Source organism: Symphalangus syndactylus, chromosome 13 (assembly GCF_028878055.3).
Source record: "Symphalangus syndactylus isolate Jambi chromosome 13, NHGRI_mSymSyn1-v2.1_pri, whole genome shotgun sequence".
Lineage (NCBI taxonomy): Eukaryota > Metazoa > Chordata > Mammalia > Primates > Hylobatidae > Symphalangus > Symphalangus syndactylus.
In genome coordinates, this window is record NC_072435.2 from 58,954,927 (window position 1) to 58,973,164 (window position 18,238).

Here is an 18,238-nt window from a genome sequence, read left to right on the forward strand (position 1 = left end):
GGGGATGAGGAGAGGGGAAAGTCTTCATGGGGCCTGGGGGGAAGGAAATGGAGTCACAGTGGTTTAGTGATCAAACCAGCAGATTAGAGAGTCTGGTGTCTTGTTAGGAAAAGCATACTGGCTTTGCAGGCAGACAAGCGTGAGAGCTTGAATCTTGATTCTTTGGCTTAACTAGCCCGGTGATATTGGCAGGGCTCGCCAGCTTGCCTGAGTCTCGGCTTCTCCATCTGTAAAGTGGAGAGCGAAAGGCCACTGCCTACCACGCAGGTGGCCCACGATAGGAAGTGAGGCATCGTCTTATATATGCTGGAGCCACATTGAGACCCAGCACAGAAGCTGAAAGTCCCCCAGAAAACAAACCTCCATCCTTTATTTGCATTTTTCAAAGAATGTGAAAAGGGGAAGCCGATTCAAAACAGCTCTTCCCAAAAGTGACGCTACCCAGTTCTTGCACAACCCATAGCTGCCAGAGAAAGTCTTGAAGATCAGCCACCCTGAGAAACCTCACAGCTTTTCTGTCATTCGAGGTCCTCTGCACCCGTTCTCTAATGCTGTTCACTGATTCAGACTTTCCAGTTAGGTGCCCCAGCTCCCCTCTCCGCTTCTCGGGTTTGATCTTTCTCCACCCATTCACCTGCTTCTGCAAAGGGGCTAAAGCCCATTCTCCTTAGAGGGCAGGGGTGTGATTATCTGATCATCAAGGACATCGGTTCCTAGCACGTGGCAGGTGTCCCCAGACTGCTACCTTCCTTTCCCACCCTCCTTCCCCTCCCGTCTCTGCTCAGTACCTGAACGGTAACGCTAGGAATTATGGTTCAGGGAGGCCTTGATCTCCCCATCAATCCACTTTGTCCCTGGTTTGATTCTCGTGAGCACCATTAACTTTTCTGGAGGAAGGTGAGGTTTTAAGAACTGTTTAAAGGCCAGGCGTGGTGGATCACGCCTGTAATCACAGCATTCTGGGAGGCCAAGGTGGGCAGATCACCTAAGGTCAGGAGTTCAAGATCAGCCTAGCCAACATGGCAAAATCCTGTCTCTACCAAAAATCCAAAAATTAGCTGGGCGTGGTGGTTCACACCTGTAATTTCAGCTACTTGGGAGGCTGAGGCAGGAGAATCACTTGAACCTGGGAGGCGGAGGTAGCGGTGAGCCGAGATCACGCCACTGCACTCTAGCCTGGGCAACAGAGCGAGACTCCGTCTCAAAACAACAACAACACAAACTGTTTAAATGAGACAGGGAGGGTGTTAGGGTGTCTGTGCCCAAAATGAGATCTGGTGTCATTCAACCCTTTCTTCACTCATTCGGCACACAGATACTGAGCACCTGGAAATGCACCAGTACAGAGCCAGTTGTTAGGACACCAAAAAGATAAGGTATAGGACCAACCTTGGGGATCTCTAGTCTAGGGCCGCCAAGGATTTTTAAGGCAAGATCCCCTGGAGGGAGCTGAGGCAGTCCTAAGCCTGAAGGGCCTGGCTCAAGCTCCCCGGCAACCATCAAGCGTCTTCCCCTTACCACCCTGTCCCTCAGCACAGCTGCTGACATAAACCTACTACATGGCTGATTGACCATGAGATGTGGCCATCAATAGACATTGCTGAGGCGTGAAGAGCAGGTGAAGAGCAGGTGGCCAGGAAGCTGGGGGACCAGGACTCCAGACGCAGGCTGCCTTCCACAACCCCAGCTCTCACAGTCTTCCCAGGGTCCAGACAATGGATCGTGCATTTAGGTTCCCAAACACCTGCTGTGCAACGTGTAGTAGGCAAAGCAGGCCAAAGCATTTGCCCTCAGGAGGCCGGCATTCTAGCTCGGGAGCCAGCCAAGACAATGTCGCACTGAAGAAAGACAACAAAAGTGAGATTCGCAGGAGGGATCAGTGTGGCTGAGGCACCCAGGAAGGCCCTCGGAGAAGGTGCCCTTGGGCAAAGATCCAGACGCCAGGTGGGTGGGGCCAAAGCAGAGAAGATCTGGAAAACCCAACGGCTCCCTGGGGCTTCACTCTTGCTGTAGGAGGGGAAACTGCACTGCTGTGGATTCTTCCTCTGTTCTGTCTGTTTCTCGGTTCCCAACAACACACTGAACAGTAGGAGGCCAGTTCTCCGCTCACAGCGGGTGCTGCACCCCAGATGCGGCTCTCGAGAAAAAAGCGAGCACGGACCAATTTAGTGGCTCTGAGGTATGAAAAGCAGTGAGACAGTGTCTTTGAGGGAGTTAGTGATAGGCTGAGACCCCCTTGCTGTCCCCCCTGAAGCCTGGTGACCAGAGCTGCCAGGAGGCCACACAGAGAGAGGTTTATGATGGGGGACCTGGAATTCGGAAGGGGCAGAGTGGTCAGGTGACCCACACATGCCTGAGAAAACTGATGTGGAAAGGCTGTGTTGTCATTCTGAGGCAGGAAACAGAGACAGACCGACAGACAGACAGACACGGGCACAGTGAGAGACAGAGACAGAATCACAGAGCAGAGCTGGCTTCTCACCAGCAGGCGTGGGCACACCTGAGAGAGCGTCTAGAGAGGTTAGAAATCTTCCTTAGGTCCTCCTGGAAGGCTCAGGTGACCCCACTGGGAAACACGAAAGGCTGGGAGGATTCCCAGGGCTGAGAGAAGGAAGCTACGCAGCCGGCCGGTGCCACATTCCCTGTGCCTCGGGGAGTGCCCCCCAGTGTCCCCAGCCATGCACCCGGGGGGAGTCGGCTTGGACATCTGTGCCACCCCTTGACAGGCAGAGTGGGGGCCACAAGCTGGGTCCTCCAGTGCCAGTCAGCAGAGGCTGACCCCGTTCCTTGCCTTCCTCCTCCTGCTCCTTCCTCCAGCCCTGGGAAGGTCGGAAGCCACCACCATGGAGCTAGAGGGGAAGCAGAGGCAGAACAGGGGGGCCCCTCCTCGCAAAAACTAAAACAAGCCCACAGCCTATGCAGAACCGCACCTGGGTGTGATCACTCCTTACCCCACACACCCACTGCCACTTGGAGATGGTTTGGTGGCTGCGGTCACAGGGCACCCTGTGTTGTCAGGGGTGAGCCAGCGAGGCCCGGGGCCTGCCCAGGGGTGAGGGTGGAAAAAACCTGGCCCCAGCACAGGTGTGAACAGGCAGGAGTGTTGGGGAGGGAATAGCGCTGGGTTGTGGCCAAGTCCCTGAGCCCTGCTCTTGAGAGGCACTGGCTACACACCTGGCCCCTATCCAGATAGGACCCCTATTCCTCCCTGGCCCCTCTGTGTTCCTGCATCTTCCCAGCCCCTCACCTCCTCTGGTGTGGCCTCACCTCCAGCCGGGATGCCCCATTAGCTGCTCATCCAAGCTGCTAGAACCTCAGGCTAATGGCCCTGTCACCTGCCCTCCTCCCCTTCCGGCTCACTGCCCATCCCGGGCATCCTCCGTCAGCCCGCTGAGGGGACTGCTGAGCCTCAGAGACATCTGGCAGCACCGGAGGTGGGTCCCTCTCTCTGTGGCTCCTCTCTTCACCTGACTGTTCCCCAGACCCCCAGACCCCCTGCCCAGGTGGCCCCTGAGAACTGCTAAGCTCAACCGTGACACGGATGGGGCCCAGCTGACCCTTGGGCTCTCCCTGGGGGACCCCCTTTTCCTGCCCCTGGCCACACCCTCACCTCATCCACACCCTTCTCCTCCCTGCTTCTCCTCTGGCTTTCCACTGTAGGGGAGCAGCTCCTGCCTTGCCAGGGAACCAGGGAGGGCAGTGGGCTCAGGAGTCAAACTCCCATTCCCAAGGAAGGCTCAGGCTGTGGGCCCAGCCCTGTTCTGAATTCTCTCCACCCCTCCTCCCCACAGAGTCTCAGAAATCCAGAAGCCTTCTTCCTCTGGGACCTGCGCGCCACATCCTATCTCCTGTGACACTGCAGGAGCTTCCCTGGTTTTAGGAGGTGATATGGTGGAGAGAAAGCACAGGACTGGGGGCCACAGGTCCTGGCTTCTCATCCAGGCTCCGCTGCTCCCTGACTGCTGCCTTTCTCTGTGGACCTCCGTTTCCTCCGTGATCCCAGCAGGCGAATTGTAATCCTCCACACAGGGCTGGAACCCGCGAGTGATCCCAGAAGCCCCTCCTCTCCGGGGCCCCAAGATCTGAGGACAGGGAGCCAGTTGCACACAGGAGCCGTGCAGGCCAGGACGGCGGCCCCATGGACCTGCCCCTGCAGCTCTCCTTCGGCCTCTATGTGGCCGCCTTTGCGCTGGGCTTCCCGCTCAACGTCTTGGCCATCCGAGGCGCGACGGCCCACGCCCGGCTCCGTCTCACCCCTAGCCTGGTCTATGCCCTGAACCTGGGCTGCTCCGACCTGCTGCTGACAGTCTCCCTGCCCCTGAAGGCGGTGGAGGCTCTTGCCTCGGGGGCCTGGCCTCTGCCGGCCTCGCTGTGCCCCGTCTTCGCAGTGGCTCACTTCTCTCCACTCTATGCCGGCGGGGGCTTCCTGGCCGCCCTGAGTGCAGGCCGCTACCTGGGAGCAGCCTTCCCCTTGGGCTACCAAGCCTTCCGGAGGCCGTGCTATTCCTGGGGGGTGTGCGCGGCCATCTGGGCCCTCGTCCTGTGTCACCTGGGTCTGGTCTTTGGGTTGGAGGCTCCGGGAGGCTGGCTGGACCCCAGCAACACCTCCCTGGGCATCAACACACCGGTCAACGGCTCTCCGGTCTGCCTGGAGGCCTGGGACCCGGCCTCTGCCGGCCCGGCCCGCTTCAGCCTCTCTCTCCTGCTCTTTTTTCTGCCCTTGGCCATCACAGCCTTCTGCTACGTGGGCTGCCTCCGGGCACTGGCCCACTCTGGCCTGACGCATAGGCGGAAGCTGAGGGCCGCCTGGGTGGCCGGCGGGGCCCTCCTTACGCTGCTGCTCTGCGTAGGACCCTACAACGCCTCCAACGTGGCCAGCTTCCTGTACCCCAATCTGGGAGGCTCCTGGCGGAAGCTGGGGCTCATCACGGGTGCCTGGAGTGTGGTGCTTAATCCGCTGGTGACCGGTTACTTGGGAAGGGGTCCTGGCCTGAAGACAGCGTGTGCGGCAAGAACGCAAGTGGGCAAGTCCCAGAAGTAACGCCACCGCTCGGGGGAAGGAGCATGGGGCAGGAGGGCCCGGCTGCTTCTCCAGGCCCCTGCGGGGGGCTGCTTCGGAGGAACTGCAGGGCAGCCTGGCCCGGAGGCCTCCCTGGAGCCACTCAAGCGGAGAGTGGTGCCTGCCGAGGGCAGCACCCCAGTCAAGAGAGGAGCACGGAGCCAGAGCAAGGTGGCAGGGGGAGGTAAGTTTGCCACCGCAAGGTCGGCCCCCTTCCTCGCCTGTCTTTCTCTCCACTCTGCACGTCCTCACCTGCCTGTCTTCAGTGGGCCGCGAGCAGAGGCCTTGTACTTAGGGGAAGGAGGAGGCAGTCTGTTTCTGACCCACAGGAACTGCCACTCCGGTGATGCACTTGAGGACACGCTACTCTGAAATCAGTTCCCAGGAGAGAACATTTGATTTCCGAGTAGGAGAGGAGGCAGGAGGCAGGATAATGACGCTGTTATACCATGTGAAACTCGCAAGGGGGCAGCCTTGGAGCTTGGAACGGAGGCTGGCAGGAAAAGATGCTTCAGCCGGGGAGGGAAAATGCAAGGTCCCGAAGTGATGGGCAAAGGCCACCCAGTTGACTCTTGAACAACGTGGGGATGGGGTGCCGAACCCCCACGCAGTGGAAAATCTGTGCATGACTTTGACTCCCCCAAAGTTCAACTACTAATAGCCTACTGTTGACCAAAATCTTTACCCAGTATATAAACAATTGAGTAAGACATATTTGAAGCCAGGCAGAGTGGCTTATGCCTGTAATCCCAGCACTTTAGGAGGCCGAGGCGGGAAGACTGCTTGAAGCCAGGAGTTCAAGACCAGCCTGGGCAACATAGTGAGACCCCACCTCTACAAATAATAAAAATAAAAATAATTAGCTGGGCGTGGTGGTGTGTGCCTGTAGTCCCAGCTACTGAGGAGTCTGAGGTGGGAGGATCGCTTGAGCCCAGGATCGAGGCTGCAATGCCATGATTGCACCACTGCACTCCAGCCTGGGTGACAGAGCAAGATCCTGTCTCTGGAAAAAAAAGAAAAAAGACATATTTTGTATGTTATATGTATTATATGCTGGATTCTTACAATAAAGTCAGCTAGAGAAAAGTACATGTTACTGAAAACATTATTAGAAAGAGAAAATACCTTCACAGCACTGTGCTGTATTTATCAATACCGTAAGTTTATGTTGTCTGTTTATAAGAGAAATTGTCTGTCTGAAGCGGCAGTAACCACAGCTGCAGATCTCAATCTGTGCTAGAGATCAAACGGTTCAACCCTTTTTTGTAATGTCATGACTTCTCTTTGCTTCTTGGAAGCAGCTCTGGCATCACTAGTGGCCCTGCATATGGGGCCCAGGGTGTTATTCAAAGTTTACGGTATTGCAGTAAACATGGTGAAACATATGCAATGACTACGAAAGATCACTTTTTACTTCTACACACAATGTACTGGCGAGAACTGCTCACCAGGAGATGATTAGCTTCACGTGGTGTTTGAAGCAGATACTCAATAGTTGAGCTCACAGAGAAAGCACAGGAGGTGGCTACGAAATTATTATAGGAGTACAGTATATCTACAGTAAATATGCACTTATTACTTTAATACTGCACATCTTTATGTTTGCTTGCATTTCTCGACTTCAAATGGCATCAAATAGAGTTTGTGTTTGCGTGTGTATATTTTTGATAAATTTTAACTTTTTTGTTTTGTTTTGTTTTTAGACAGAGTCTTGCTCTGTCTCCCAGGCTGGAGTGCAATGGTGTGATCTTGGCTCACTGCAACCTCCACCTCCCGGGTTCAAGCAATTCTCCTGCCTCAGCCTCCCAAGTAGCTGGGATTACAGGCACCCACCACCACACCTGGCTAATTTTTTGTATTTTAAGTAGAGATGGGGTTTCTCCATGTTGGCCAGGCTTGTCTCGAACCCCTGACCTCAGTTGACCCACCCGCTTTGGCCTCCCAAAGTGCTGGGATTACAGGCGTGAACCACAGTACCCTGCTAGTTTTAACTTTCTATAAGAGATTTGCCCAGCCTGGGCAACATGGCGAAACCTTGTCTTTACCAAAAATACAAAAAAATTAGCTGGGCATGGTGGCGTGTGCCTGTAGTCCCAGCTACTGAGGAGGCTGAGGTGGAAAGATGGTTTGAGCCTGGGAGGTGGAGGTTGCAGTGAGCCAAGATCATGTCATTGTACTCCAGCCTGGGCAATAGAGCCAGATCCTGTCTCAAAAAAAAAAAAAAAAAAGCTTTGTGTCCATTTTGTGGCAGTAAATAGACCAGTACCTACATATATTTTTTTTGTATTTGTGGCATACTTAACTTTTGCTTAATTTTTAAAATATATTTCTAGGCTTGTGGTTCCTCTGTAAATTTTTTCAAATTGTTATAAATCTCTGAATATGTTTCCAATATATTTATTGAAAAAAATCCAAAAGTAAGTGGACCTGCACAGTACAAACCTGTGCTATTCAAAGGTCAACTGTATAGTCTGTAATACGTGATGGGTATCATGCTGAGTGTCTACAGTGAGTGTTGTCTCACTTCAGCTTCACACAACCCTGTGGTTTAGCCTTGCCACTGCTGTACAGATGAGTGGGTGTTCACTACATGAAGGTACTGGGCAGAGGAGCAAACACTGACTAAATTCTAGCCTGTGCTTTGCTCAGCAAGCCACATGGCTGCCTTGCTTGCATCAAGGGAAGGAGTATTGTGTTCTAATTTGAAGAAATACACCAGCCACTCCTTAGGCAGCATTTGGTGCGGGGTGGGCTCCTCTGGAAAGGGAGCACCTAATTTGCACAAAGTTGCTGCACCAGGTAGCTAACGGGATGAAGAAACTTGCCTGAGGCCCTACAGCAAGGAAGGGGTAAAAGCAGGATGTGATCCTTCCAAGCAGGACCCCCAAGAGCCAGGGGACATTTGGGAAACCTGGGGGTGTGGGGGTTAACCCTGTATTTGTGGTCCATTTTGCAAAGGATAGCATCCCCAATCCATGAGAGGGAGAGCAGAGCGGAGTGGCTGTGGCTGTGAAGGAGACAGACATCTGGGCACCTGCTCTAAATGACAGCAATGCCATGCACATGATGATGTATTGGAGCACAACAAATGGCAGCCACCAGCTGGGGTGCACACACCAATTTCTACAAATGAGCTCTGTTCAGGCTGAAATGTCTATGCATGCAAGGATTTTTCTTGTAATTGATGATATATCCCCAGCGCCCAGAAGAGAGAGTGGCACACAGTAGGTGCTCAGTAAATATTTGCTCAATGAATGAATGAATGTCTCTACTAGCCTTCCAAAGAAAGTTCTATATCTGTTTTATCAATATGGAAACAGGCCAGAGAAATTAAGTAACTTCTTTTGGAAGCCAGAAACAAGCCTGGCCCTTGTGCAGTGACAACACCAGGGAATTTCAGTAAAAACCCAAACTCCACCCCAGGGAGCCCCAGTGCCTCCTCCCGCACCGCGGGGTGCCAGGGCCCACTCTCTTTGGCTCCTGCTCCACAGCCCCTGCTGGATACTGGGCTGCTTCTCCCAGTTCCTCCTGCCTCCCCCTACTTAGGGCAAATCCAGTGCCTCCCTGGGGCCCAGGAGACTCAGTGTGATCCACCCCAGGTGCCTTTCACTTTTGTGAGACCCAAACATCCTATCAGCTTCCCCAGCAGGCCAAGCCTGTGCACCCGTGACTCCCCTGCCCCAGTGTTCCCTCCAGTGGCTGTTTGCCTCTTCAGTATCCATGTCTTCGTGATCCTTCCCCTACTCCATCCCCCAAGCCCTCACCACCAAATGTAATGTAAACAACATGACAGCAAAAACTTTTTGTTCACAAATGCGTTTTTTTTTTTTTTATTTTTAGACACAGTCTCACTCTGTTGCTCAGGCTGGAGTGCAGTGACACAGTCATGGCTCACTGCAGCCTTGAATTCCTGGGCTCAAGTGATTCTTCCATTTCAGCTTCCCAAGTAGCTGGGACCAGAGGCACATGCCACTAAACCCAGCTAATTTCTTTTTTCTTTCTTTCTTGTTTTTTTTTTTTTTTTTTTTTTTTTGCCCCTGTGGACATAGGTCTCCTTATGTTGCCCAGGCTAGTCTCAAACAACCTGTGCTCAAGCAATCCTCCCACCTCAGCCTGCCAAAGTGCTAAAATTACGGACTTGAGCTGCCGTACCCAGCCTACTGCTGCACTTTTAACAGCTTAATTGAGATATTATGTACATATCATCAAATTCACCAATGTTAAGTGTACAATTCAATGATTTTTAGTAAATTTACTGAGATGTGAGTCCATGACCATCAGCTAGTTTTAGAACATTTTCATGACCCTTGTAAAATCCTTCATGTTCATTTAAACTTAATATTGGGCCAGGCGGGGTGGCTCACGCCTATAATCTCAGCACTTTGGGAGGCTGGGGTGGGCGGATCACCTGAGGTCAGTGGTTTGAGACCAGCCTGGCCAACATGGCGAAACCTCATCTCTACTAAAAATACAAAAATTAGCCGGGCATGGTGGTGGGCACCTGTAATCCTACCTACTTGGGAAGCTGAGGCATGAGAATCTCTTGAACCCGGGAGGCAGAGTTTGCAGTGAGCCAATATCGCACCATTGCACTCCAGCCTGGGCGACAACAAGACCCTGTCTCAAAAAAAAAAACCAACTTAATCTTCATTTCTACCTCCATCCCCCAGACAACCACGAGTCTACTTTGTGACTCTATAACTTTGCCTATTCTGGACATATCATATAAATGAAATCTGACAATATATGGTCTTTTATGTCTGGCTTGTTTCACTCAGCATAAGGCTGTAGTGTGTATGGGTAGCTCATTCCTTTTCTTTGCCAAATAGAATTCCAGTATATGGATGTGCCACTTTTTTATTCACTCACCAGCTGATGGGCTGCCAGGTGACATTTCCACTGCTGGTGGCTATGACCAACACTGCTGTGAACACTTAGGACTGAGTCTTTAAGTAGACCTGAGTTTCCACTTCTCTTAAGTAAATACCTACGGTGGAATTGTTGGATCGCATGGTGAATTTATGTTTAACTTTTTAAGCAACTGCCACCTGCTTTCCAAAGCGGAGACACCACCTCCCATTATTCTCACCAGCAGTGAATGAGGCCCCTATTTCTCTACATTCTCGCCGACCATAGGCATTGCCTGACTTTTTGCTTGTGGCCATTCCAGTGGATGTGAAATCATATCTTATTGTGCCCCGTGACTGTCTGAATGAACTAATAGATCACCAGTGAAACTGGACAGCACTTGGGTTTGAACCCCGGTGGTGATATTTCACAAGCTGTATCACCTGGAGCAAGTCACTTCCCTACGGTGAGGGACAAGGATTTTATGACATAAAAGCGTCGCCCTAGAAGCAGTGTCTGCTACGGATTATGTGCCCACGAAAAGGCAGCTGCTGTTGTCATCACCACCACCACTATTATTATTATTATTATATTGTCACCCCAGAGATAATCCTGTACCAGTGACAGGGAAAATAGCAGCTGGCATCCACTGCCTACTCACAAACAAACGCCAGGCTTCCATCAAACCACTCAACATGTATTAGTAATCTTTTAATCTACCTACATATTGTTTTAATTTGCATGTGTTAATGCGGTGATCTATGAGATGGGTACTATGACGAGCTCTGTTCTGTAGGGGAGAAAGCAGAGACATGGAGAATTTAAATCATTTCCCCCCAAATCACAAAGTCAGGAAGAAACAGACCTCATGGAGCTCGCTCTCTGTCATTGCATCACACTTCCTGCCCTTACAAGGCAAATTGGATAAGTGCCATTCTAGAGAAGCAGACAAAATTCAAGTGAAGAAGAGGGGAGGGGAAGACGTCGGCTGGGGCCTGTTTAGAGCATCCCAGCTGAGCCTGCACGAGGAGGGAGGCACACAGTTGTGGAATTTGTTCCCCTTTTAGCATACTGACCAGCCCTGGCAACGGAGCTCAAGGCATCTTTGTGCCACTGTTCAACAGTGAGTGACGTCATGGGCACGGCCAGGTCTTTATCAGTTCTGCCGGATAAATAGCCAACCGCACTAGGTCTGGAGAGACAGCAAGGTGCTGTGCGGCAGAGCGTTTGGGGTCTCAAAGAAGCAGGTGAGCCTGGGCCCGAGGGGCTGGGTGGAGGAGCACCTTGGTGCTTCCCTGCTGGGGAAGGGACAGGGGACAGGGCATGCTCAGGAAGACAGGCAGGCTGAGCCCCCCGGAAGGCACCCGGAGACAAGAGGGGTGGGCGTAGTGACCTCGTGCCCTTTTGGGGGAGATGCTCCTGGCCAGAGGCCGTTAGGCCCCCCACTACCAACTCCATGTTACTCTCTCTCACCAGTGGCCACCACCATGAGTGCAGGCCCCGACCACTCCTACTTCTCCGGCAATCACTGGTTTGTCTTCTCGGTGTACCTTCTTACTTTCCTGGTGGGGCTCCCCCTCAACCTGCTGGCCCTGGTGGTCTTTGTGGGCAAGCTGCGGCGCCGCCCGGTGGCCGTGGACGTGCTCCTGCTCAACCTGACCGCCTCAGACCTGCTCCTGCTGCTGTTCCTGCCTTTCCGCATGGTGGAGGCAGCCAATGGCTTGAACTGGCCCCTGCCCTTCATCCTCTGCCCGCTCTCCCGATTCATCTTCTTCACCACCTTCTATCTCACCGCCCTCTTCCTGGCAGCTGTGAGCATTGAGCGCTTCCTGAGCGTGGCCCACCCACTATGGTACAAGACCCGGCCGAGGCTGGGACAGGCAGGTCTGGTGAGTGTGGCCTGCTGGCTGTTGGCCTCTGCTCACTGCAGCGTGGTCTATGTCATAGAATTCTCAGGGGACATCTCCCACAGCCAGGGCACCAATGGGACCTGCTACCTGGAGTTCCAGAAGGACCAGCTAGCCATCCTCCTGCCCGTGCGGCTGGAGATGGCTATGGTCCTCTTTGCGGTCCCCCTGATCATCACCAGCTACTGCTACAGCCGCCTGGTGTGGATCCTCGGCAGAGGGGGCAGCCACCGCCGGCAGAGGAGGGTGGCGGGGTTGGTGGCGGCCACGCTGCTCAACTTCCTTGTCTGCTTTGGGCCCTATAACGTGTCCCATGTTGTGGGCTATATCTGCGGTGAAAGCCCGGCGTGGAGGATCTACGTGACGCTTCTCAGCACCCTGAACTCCTGTGTCGACCCCTTTGTCTACTACTTCTCCTCCTCTGGGTTCCAAGCCGACTTTCATGAGCTGCTGAGGAGGCTGTGTGGGCTCTGGGGCCAGTGGCAGCAGGAGGGCAGCATGGAGCTGAAGGAGCAGAAGGGAGGGGAGGAGCAGAGAAAGGACCGACCAGCTGAAAGAAAGACCAGTGAACACTCACAGGGCTGTGGAACTGGTGGCCAGGTGGCCCATGCTGAAAGCTAGGTCCTCCGGGGGAGGAGGGTATAGCTGGCACTTCCTCGCTCACACCAGGAGGGACTTGGAGTGGCGAGCTGGGGCCCGATGGGGCTTGGGGGAAGAATAAACATCTAGCCTCCCTAAGGGTGTGCACACTAAAGCCCAGCTCTCGATCTCACCTCCATCCCCAACCACTCACACACTATGGATTGGGCTCTGGGAAGGGGTCAGGGTGAGAGGGTGCTCTGGAGAACAATGAGGTCCTCATAGCAGCAGGCAGCTCCTGTGTTTTCTTGAGAGTGACAGAGGAGCTAAGAGCAGTGCCCAGGGTCTGAGGGGGCTGCCCAGTGAATGGCGGGGCAGGAGAGAGGAGAACCCCATCCTCAGAGCTGCTCCCAGCCAGCGAGTCAGGAGCGGGGAAGACAGGGCTCCAGGGATGAGGCCGCATTCTGCTCCCACAGTGCCTTTTCCAGAAAGTTCCCATTGCCAATAAATGTGGATCATCAGAGACATTTATGAACAATGACAGAAGAAAAATTACCCAAATAAATGTGGAAGCAAGCAAAAGAGAACAGTGTTTCCTTCTTCTCCTGTTTTGTTCTGGTGGTGTGCTTGAGCCGGGTGGGACTGGAAGATGGAAGGAGAAAACACCAGACTCTGGAGGAAAACGGCCAAACACCAGGATGCCTGGATGCTGGGAGAGGATCTGGCTTGTAGGGATGAAAATAACAACTGCCCTGCCTAAAGGACTTGGCCTGACACATCATCTCCTTCTATCTCTCAATAGCCCTGTGAGAGGTACCAGCGTTATCCCCAGTTTCAGATGAGGGAGTGGCCCAGAGAGGTGTCATCTCCTACCTGAGATCCCATTGCTGGTGGGCGATTGAAGTGGGACCAGAAGCTGGCATCAGTGGACTCTGACACCCATGCCCCTAAGCCACTCTGCTGTTCTCCAGCTGTGTGTCACCTGTGGTCACCTGGCCCATTCAAATGTCCCAAGTCAGATAAGGCTGTCTGAGCAGGACAAATGTAAACAGGCCATGATAAGAAACAAAACTAAATGCAAAGCATATTGACTATTTGCGTGGGTTCAACCTTTTCCCAGTAAAAAAGCCCTCTTGGGGAAAAAAAAAAGATAATTAGTCGGCACAATGGACTTCAGGTTTCTGCAAAGTCAGACAGATGTTCCTCAGAGCTCTATTCATCAAAATGTGGCCATTCAGGAAGTTTTCATGTTCCCTGAGTGGTGGCCCATGAGAAATAGCTGATCAGGACCTCCTCCCCAAGCAAGGCCACCTGAGACTCGCCGGCCCCTGTTTGCATGCCGTCAGCAGTATTTCAGAAGCATTTGTTGAACATCTATTGCATGCAGATGGCTGGGCTCAGAACTTCAGGGAGTTCGACACCAGGGTCTTTAAATATCTGCTTCCTCCCTGGGGTTAAGTGTGCTGGGAGAATGAAGACTGGCTGTGTGTGGGGAAGTGGATTTCAGGTGGAAGGAGAGGACTCTGTGGAGAGTTGAAACCATGAGCTGTTTCTCTTTCCCATGGCTCACCTGTGCATCCCCAGGGCACTCAGCCCTGGTGGCTGCAAAGAAGTTGATGCAAGTAGGGGTGTTCATGGCTCAGAAAGGGGACAAAGGTGCCATGGAATCCTGCAACTTCAGAATGGGCACCGCCACCCCAAGGCAGAGAACAGAAAAACTGAAAACCCCACAGTCGAAAGAGAGCCATGAAGAGCTGGAGTCTCCCTCCTCCCCCAGGTTTATAAGAGGGAATAAGAGGCAGCTTCATGGGCTTTGCTGTCCCCAGCCATCTCCCAGCCAAGCCCAGTCTGTATAAGCAAATCCCAGGGGTGGGGAAGATGAAAAGCCATCAGGGTGTGGGTGATCGTGGGAGTGGGGGTGAGGAGGATGTTGGAGCATTTTGCATACATCTCAGAAGCCAAGGGAATGGGGCTGTCAGAGAACGGGAGATGCATCTGGGGCTGCCGCCTGGTGCCATCTAGGTGGGGCGGGAGAAAGGCAGAAAGAGGAGGTGGGGGAAAACTGTGGGGGGTGCAGCAGCTGGCACCCTCTCCATCGGGCAGAGCAAGTAGGTGTGAATCTCCCATGGGTGAAGCAATCACACGAAAAAAGGAGGGAGATGGCGTCTTTGGAGGGAGGTGATGATAGGCTGAGATCCCCTTGCTGTCCCCCCTGAAGCCTGGTGACTGGAGCTACCAGGAGGCCACACAAGAGGCTGATGATGGGGGACCTGGAACTCGGAAGGGGCAGAGTGGTCAGGTGACCCACACATGCCTGAGAAAACAGATGTGGAGAGGCTGTGTTGTCATTCTGAGGCAGGAAACAGAGACAGACAGACAGACAGACAGACACGGGCACAGTGATAGACAGAGACAGATTCACAGAGCAGAGCTGGCTTCTCACCGGCAGGCGTGGGCACACCTGAGAGAGCGTCCAGAGAGGTTAGGAATCTTCCTTAGGTCCTCCTGGGAGGCCCAAGTGACCCCACCGGGGAGCTGAACAGCTGGCTGGATTCCCAGGGTTGAGAGAAGGAAGCTGCACAGCCGGCCAGGGCCACATCCCCTGTGCCTCAGGGAGGGACCCCCAATATCCCTAGCCATACACCCCGGGAGGAGTCCTTGGAGTTGAGGCCACTGCCTGGGTCCTCCAGTGCCAGCCAGCGGAGGTTCTGTCCCTTGCCTTCCTCCTCTCCTTCCTTCTGCCAGCCCTGGAAAGGTTGGAAACCACCGTTGTGGAGCTAGAGGGGAAGGAGAGGCAGAACAGAGGGGCCCCTCCTTGCAAAAACTAAAACAGGCCCACAGCCTGTGCAGAACCGCACCTGGGTGTGATCACACCTTACCCCACACACCCACTGCCACTTGGAGATCGTTTCATGGCTGCGGTCACGGGGCACCCTGTGTTGTCAGGAGTGAGCCAGCGAGGCCCGGGGCCTGCCCAGGGGTGCATCAAGGGTGGAGAAGACCTGGCCCCAGCGCAGGTGTGAACAGGTGGGAGGACTGGGGAGTGAATGGCGCTGGGTTGTGGCTGAGCCCCGGAGCCCTGCCCTTGAGAGGCACTGGCTACACACCCAGCCCCTACCCAGACAGGACCCTGATTCCTCCCTGGCACTTCTGTGTTCCTGCATCTTCCCAGCCCCTCACCTCCTCCAGTGCCGCCTCAGCTCCAGCCAGGATGCCCCATCAGCTTCTCACCCAAGCTGCTAGAACCTCAGGCTAGTAGCCCTGCCATTCCAGCTCACTCTCCCACTCCCCTTCCAGCTCACTGCCCATCCCGGGCATCCTCCATCAGCCCGCTGAGGGGACTGCTGAGCCTCAGGGACATCTGGCAGTACCAGGAGGTGGGTCCCTCTCTCTGTGGCTCCTCTCTTCACCTGACTGTTCCCCAGACCCCCCAGACCACCCCTGCCCAGGTGGCCCCTGAGAACTGCTAAGCTCAACCGTGACATGGATGGGGCCCAGTTGACCCTTGGGCTCTCCCTGGGGGACCCCCTTTTCCTGTCCCTGGCCACACCCTCACCTCATCCACACCCTTCTCCTCCCTGCTGCCCTGCCAGCTTTCCACTGTGGGTGGGGTGGGGGAAGCTCCTGCCTTGCCAGGGAACTGGGGAGGGCAGTGGGCTCAGGAGTCAAACTCTCATTCCCAGAGAAGACTCAGGCTGTGGGCCCAGCCCTGTTCTGAATTCTCTCCACCCCTCCTCCCCACAGAGTCTCAGAAATCGAGAAGCTTTCTTCCTTTGGGACCCACGTGTGAAGTCCTATCTCCTGTGAACCTGCGGGTGCTCCCCTCAGTTTAAGAGGTGATATGGTGGAGAGAAAGCACAGGACTGGGGGCCACAGGTCCCGGCTTCTCATCCAGGCTCCGCTGCTCCCTGACTGCCGCATTCCTCTGTGGGCCTCCATTTCCTGGGTGATCCCACCAGGCGAACGGTAATCCTCCAGGCAGGGCTGGAACCCACGAGTGATCCCAGGAGCCCCTTCTCTCTGGGGCCTCAAGATCTGAGGACAGTGAGCCAGTTGTACACAGGAGCCATGCAGGCCAGGACGGTGGCCCCATGGACCTGCCCCTGCAGCTCTCCTTAGCCCTCTATGGGACCACCTGGCTTGTTTCACTTAGCGTAATATTTTAAACATTCACCCATGATATAGTACAGCAGTCCCCAACCTTTTTGGCACTAGGGACTGGTTTCGTGGAAAACTATTTTTCCATAGACCTCAGGGGAGTGGGGGGATGGTTTTGGGATGAAACTGTTCCACCTCAGATCATCAGGCATTATTTAGATTGCCATAAAGACCATGCAACCTAGATCCCTTGCATGTGCAGTTCACAATAGGGTTCGCGCTCCTATGGGAATCTAATGCTGCCGCTGATCTGACAGGAGCTCAGGCAGTCATGCTGGTTTGTCTGCCCACTGCTCACCTCCTGCTGTGTGGCTGGGTTCCTAACAGACCACTGACCTGCACGGGTCTGCAGCCCGGGATTGGGGAGCTCTGATGCAGTAGGTATAGGCAGCTCATTCCTTTTTATTGCCAAATAGAATTCCAGTGTATAGACGTGCCACTTTTTTTATCCACTAACTAGCAGAAGGGCCTCCAGGTGAGGTTTCCACTTTTAGTTCTTTTTCTTTTTCTTTCTTTTCTTCTTTTTTTTTCTTATACTTTAAGTTCTGGGATACATGTGCAGAACATGCAGGTTTGTTACATAGGTATACATGTGCCATGGTGGTTTGCTGCACCCATCAACCCGTCATCTAGGTTTTAAGCCCCACATGCATTAGGTATTTGTCCTAATGCTATCCCTCCCCTTGCTGCCCATGCCCTGACGGGCCGCGGTGTGTGATGGTCTCCTCCCTGTGTCCATGTGTTCTCATTGTTCAGCTCCTGCTTATGAGTGAGAACACGCAGTGTTTGGTTTTCTGTTCCTGTGTTAGTTTGCTGAGAATTACTTTTGGTTCTTATGATGAATGCTGCTACGAACATTGAGGACCAAGTCTTTGCGTAGACGAATGTTTTCACTTATTTTAAATAAATACGTATGGTGGAATTATTGAATCACATGTTAAATTGATGTTTAACTTTTTAAGAAACTGCCACCTGCTTTGCAAAGCAGCCGCACCATCTGACATTCTCAGCAGCAATGAGAGGCCCCTGTTTCTCCACATCCTCGCCATCACTTGTTATTGTCTGCCTTTTGCTTATAGCCATTCTAGTGGATGTGAAATGGCATCATTGTGCTCCCTAAGTATTTGAATGAAGAAATAAATTACCTCTGCACTGGAGAACACTTGGGTTTGAACCCTGGTGGTGATACTTAATAAGCTGTATCACCTGGAGCAAGTCACGTCCCCTCTGTGAGGCACAAAGGATTTCATGACAATAGGGGATGCCTTGAGAAGTGGAGTATCTCTGAATCTGTGGATTATGTGCCTACCGAAAAGCAGTTGTTATCTTCACCACCACCACCACCATTATTATTATTACTGTCACCCCAGAGACATGCCCACATCTGTGACCTGGATGCTGGCAGCTGACAGGTGCTGAACACTCACCATCACATGCCAGGCCTCCTTCAAAGTAGTTGACACAGCTCTTATTTGGGATTTCACAAAGGGCGGCACCCAACCCTCCCTCCCTACAGGAGCAGCAGGGTCCCAGCAATGTAGGACAGTTCGCGGAGTTGCACGCTCTGGACCTGGGGTAGAGGCTCTGCCATGACGCCTGTCTTAATTGTAGCTGGCAGAGAGGTGGATCTACAGTCCACAACAGCACTGTGGCTGGGAACCAAAGGACAAAGACTTTATAACCAGAA

General features: G+C 53.4%; 2 protein-coding genes across 4 annotated transcripts; both read left to right on the forward strand.

The window, feature by feature from the left end:
* Positions 1-83: 83 nt before the first annotated feature.
* FFAR1 (free fatty acid receptor 1) lies at positions 84-6,748 on the forward strand. 3 transcript variants are annotated; one of them, XM_055236848.2, is made up of 3 exons: positions 84-1,944; positions 3,274-3,434; positions 3,792-6,748. In XM_055236848.2, the coding sequence occupies exon 3, from the start codon at positions 4,139-4,141 to the stop codon at positions 5,039-5,041; it is 903 nt and encodes a 300-aa protein (XP_055092823.1). In that variant the 5' UTR covers positions 84-1,944; positions 3,274-3,434; positions 3,792-4,138; the 3' UTR covers positions 5,042-6,748. The 3 variants fall into 3 exon arrangements, with proteins under 3 accessions (XP_055092823.1, XP_055092824.1, XP_055092825.1); XM_055236849.2 differs by having other exon boundaries at positions 84-3,434; positions 4,007-6,148; XM_055236850.2 differs by having other exon boundaries at positions 84-3,434; positions 4,030-6,148.
* Positions 6,749-10,964: 4,216 nt separating this feature from the next.
* On the forward strand, positions 10,965-13,049 carry LOC129459732 (free fatty acid receptor 3). Its single transcript, XM_055236844.1, has 2 exons — positions 10,965-11,154; positions 11,384-13,049. Exon 2 carries the CDS (start codon positions 11,395-11,397, stop codon positions 12,433-12,435), a length of 1,041 nt encoding a protein of 346 aa, XP_055092819.1. The 5' UTR covers positions 10,965-11,154; positions 11,384-11,394; the 3' UTR covers positions 12,436-13,049.
* Positions 13,050-18,238: the final 5,189 nt, after the last annotated feature.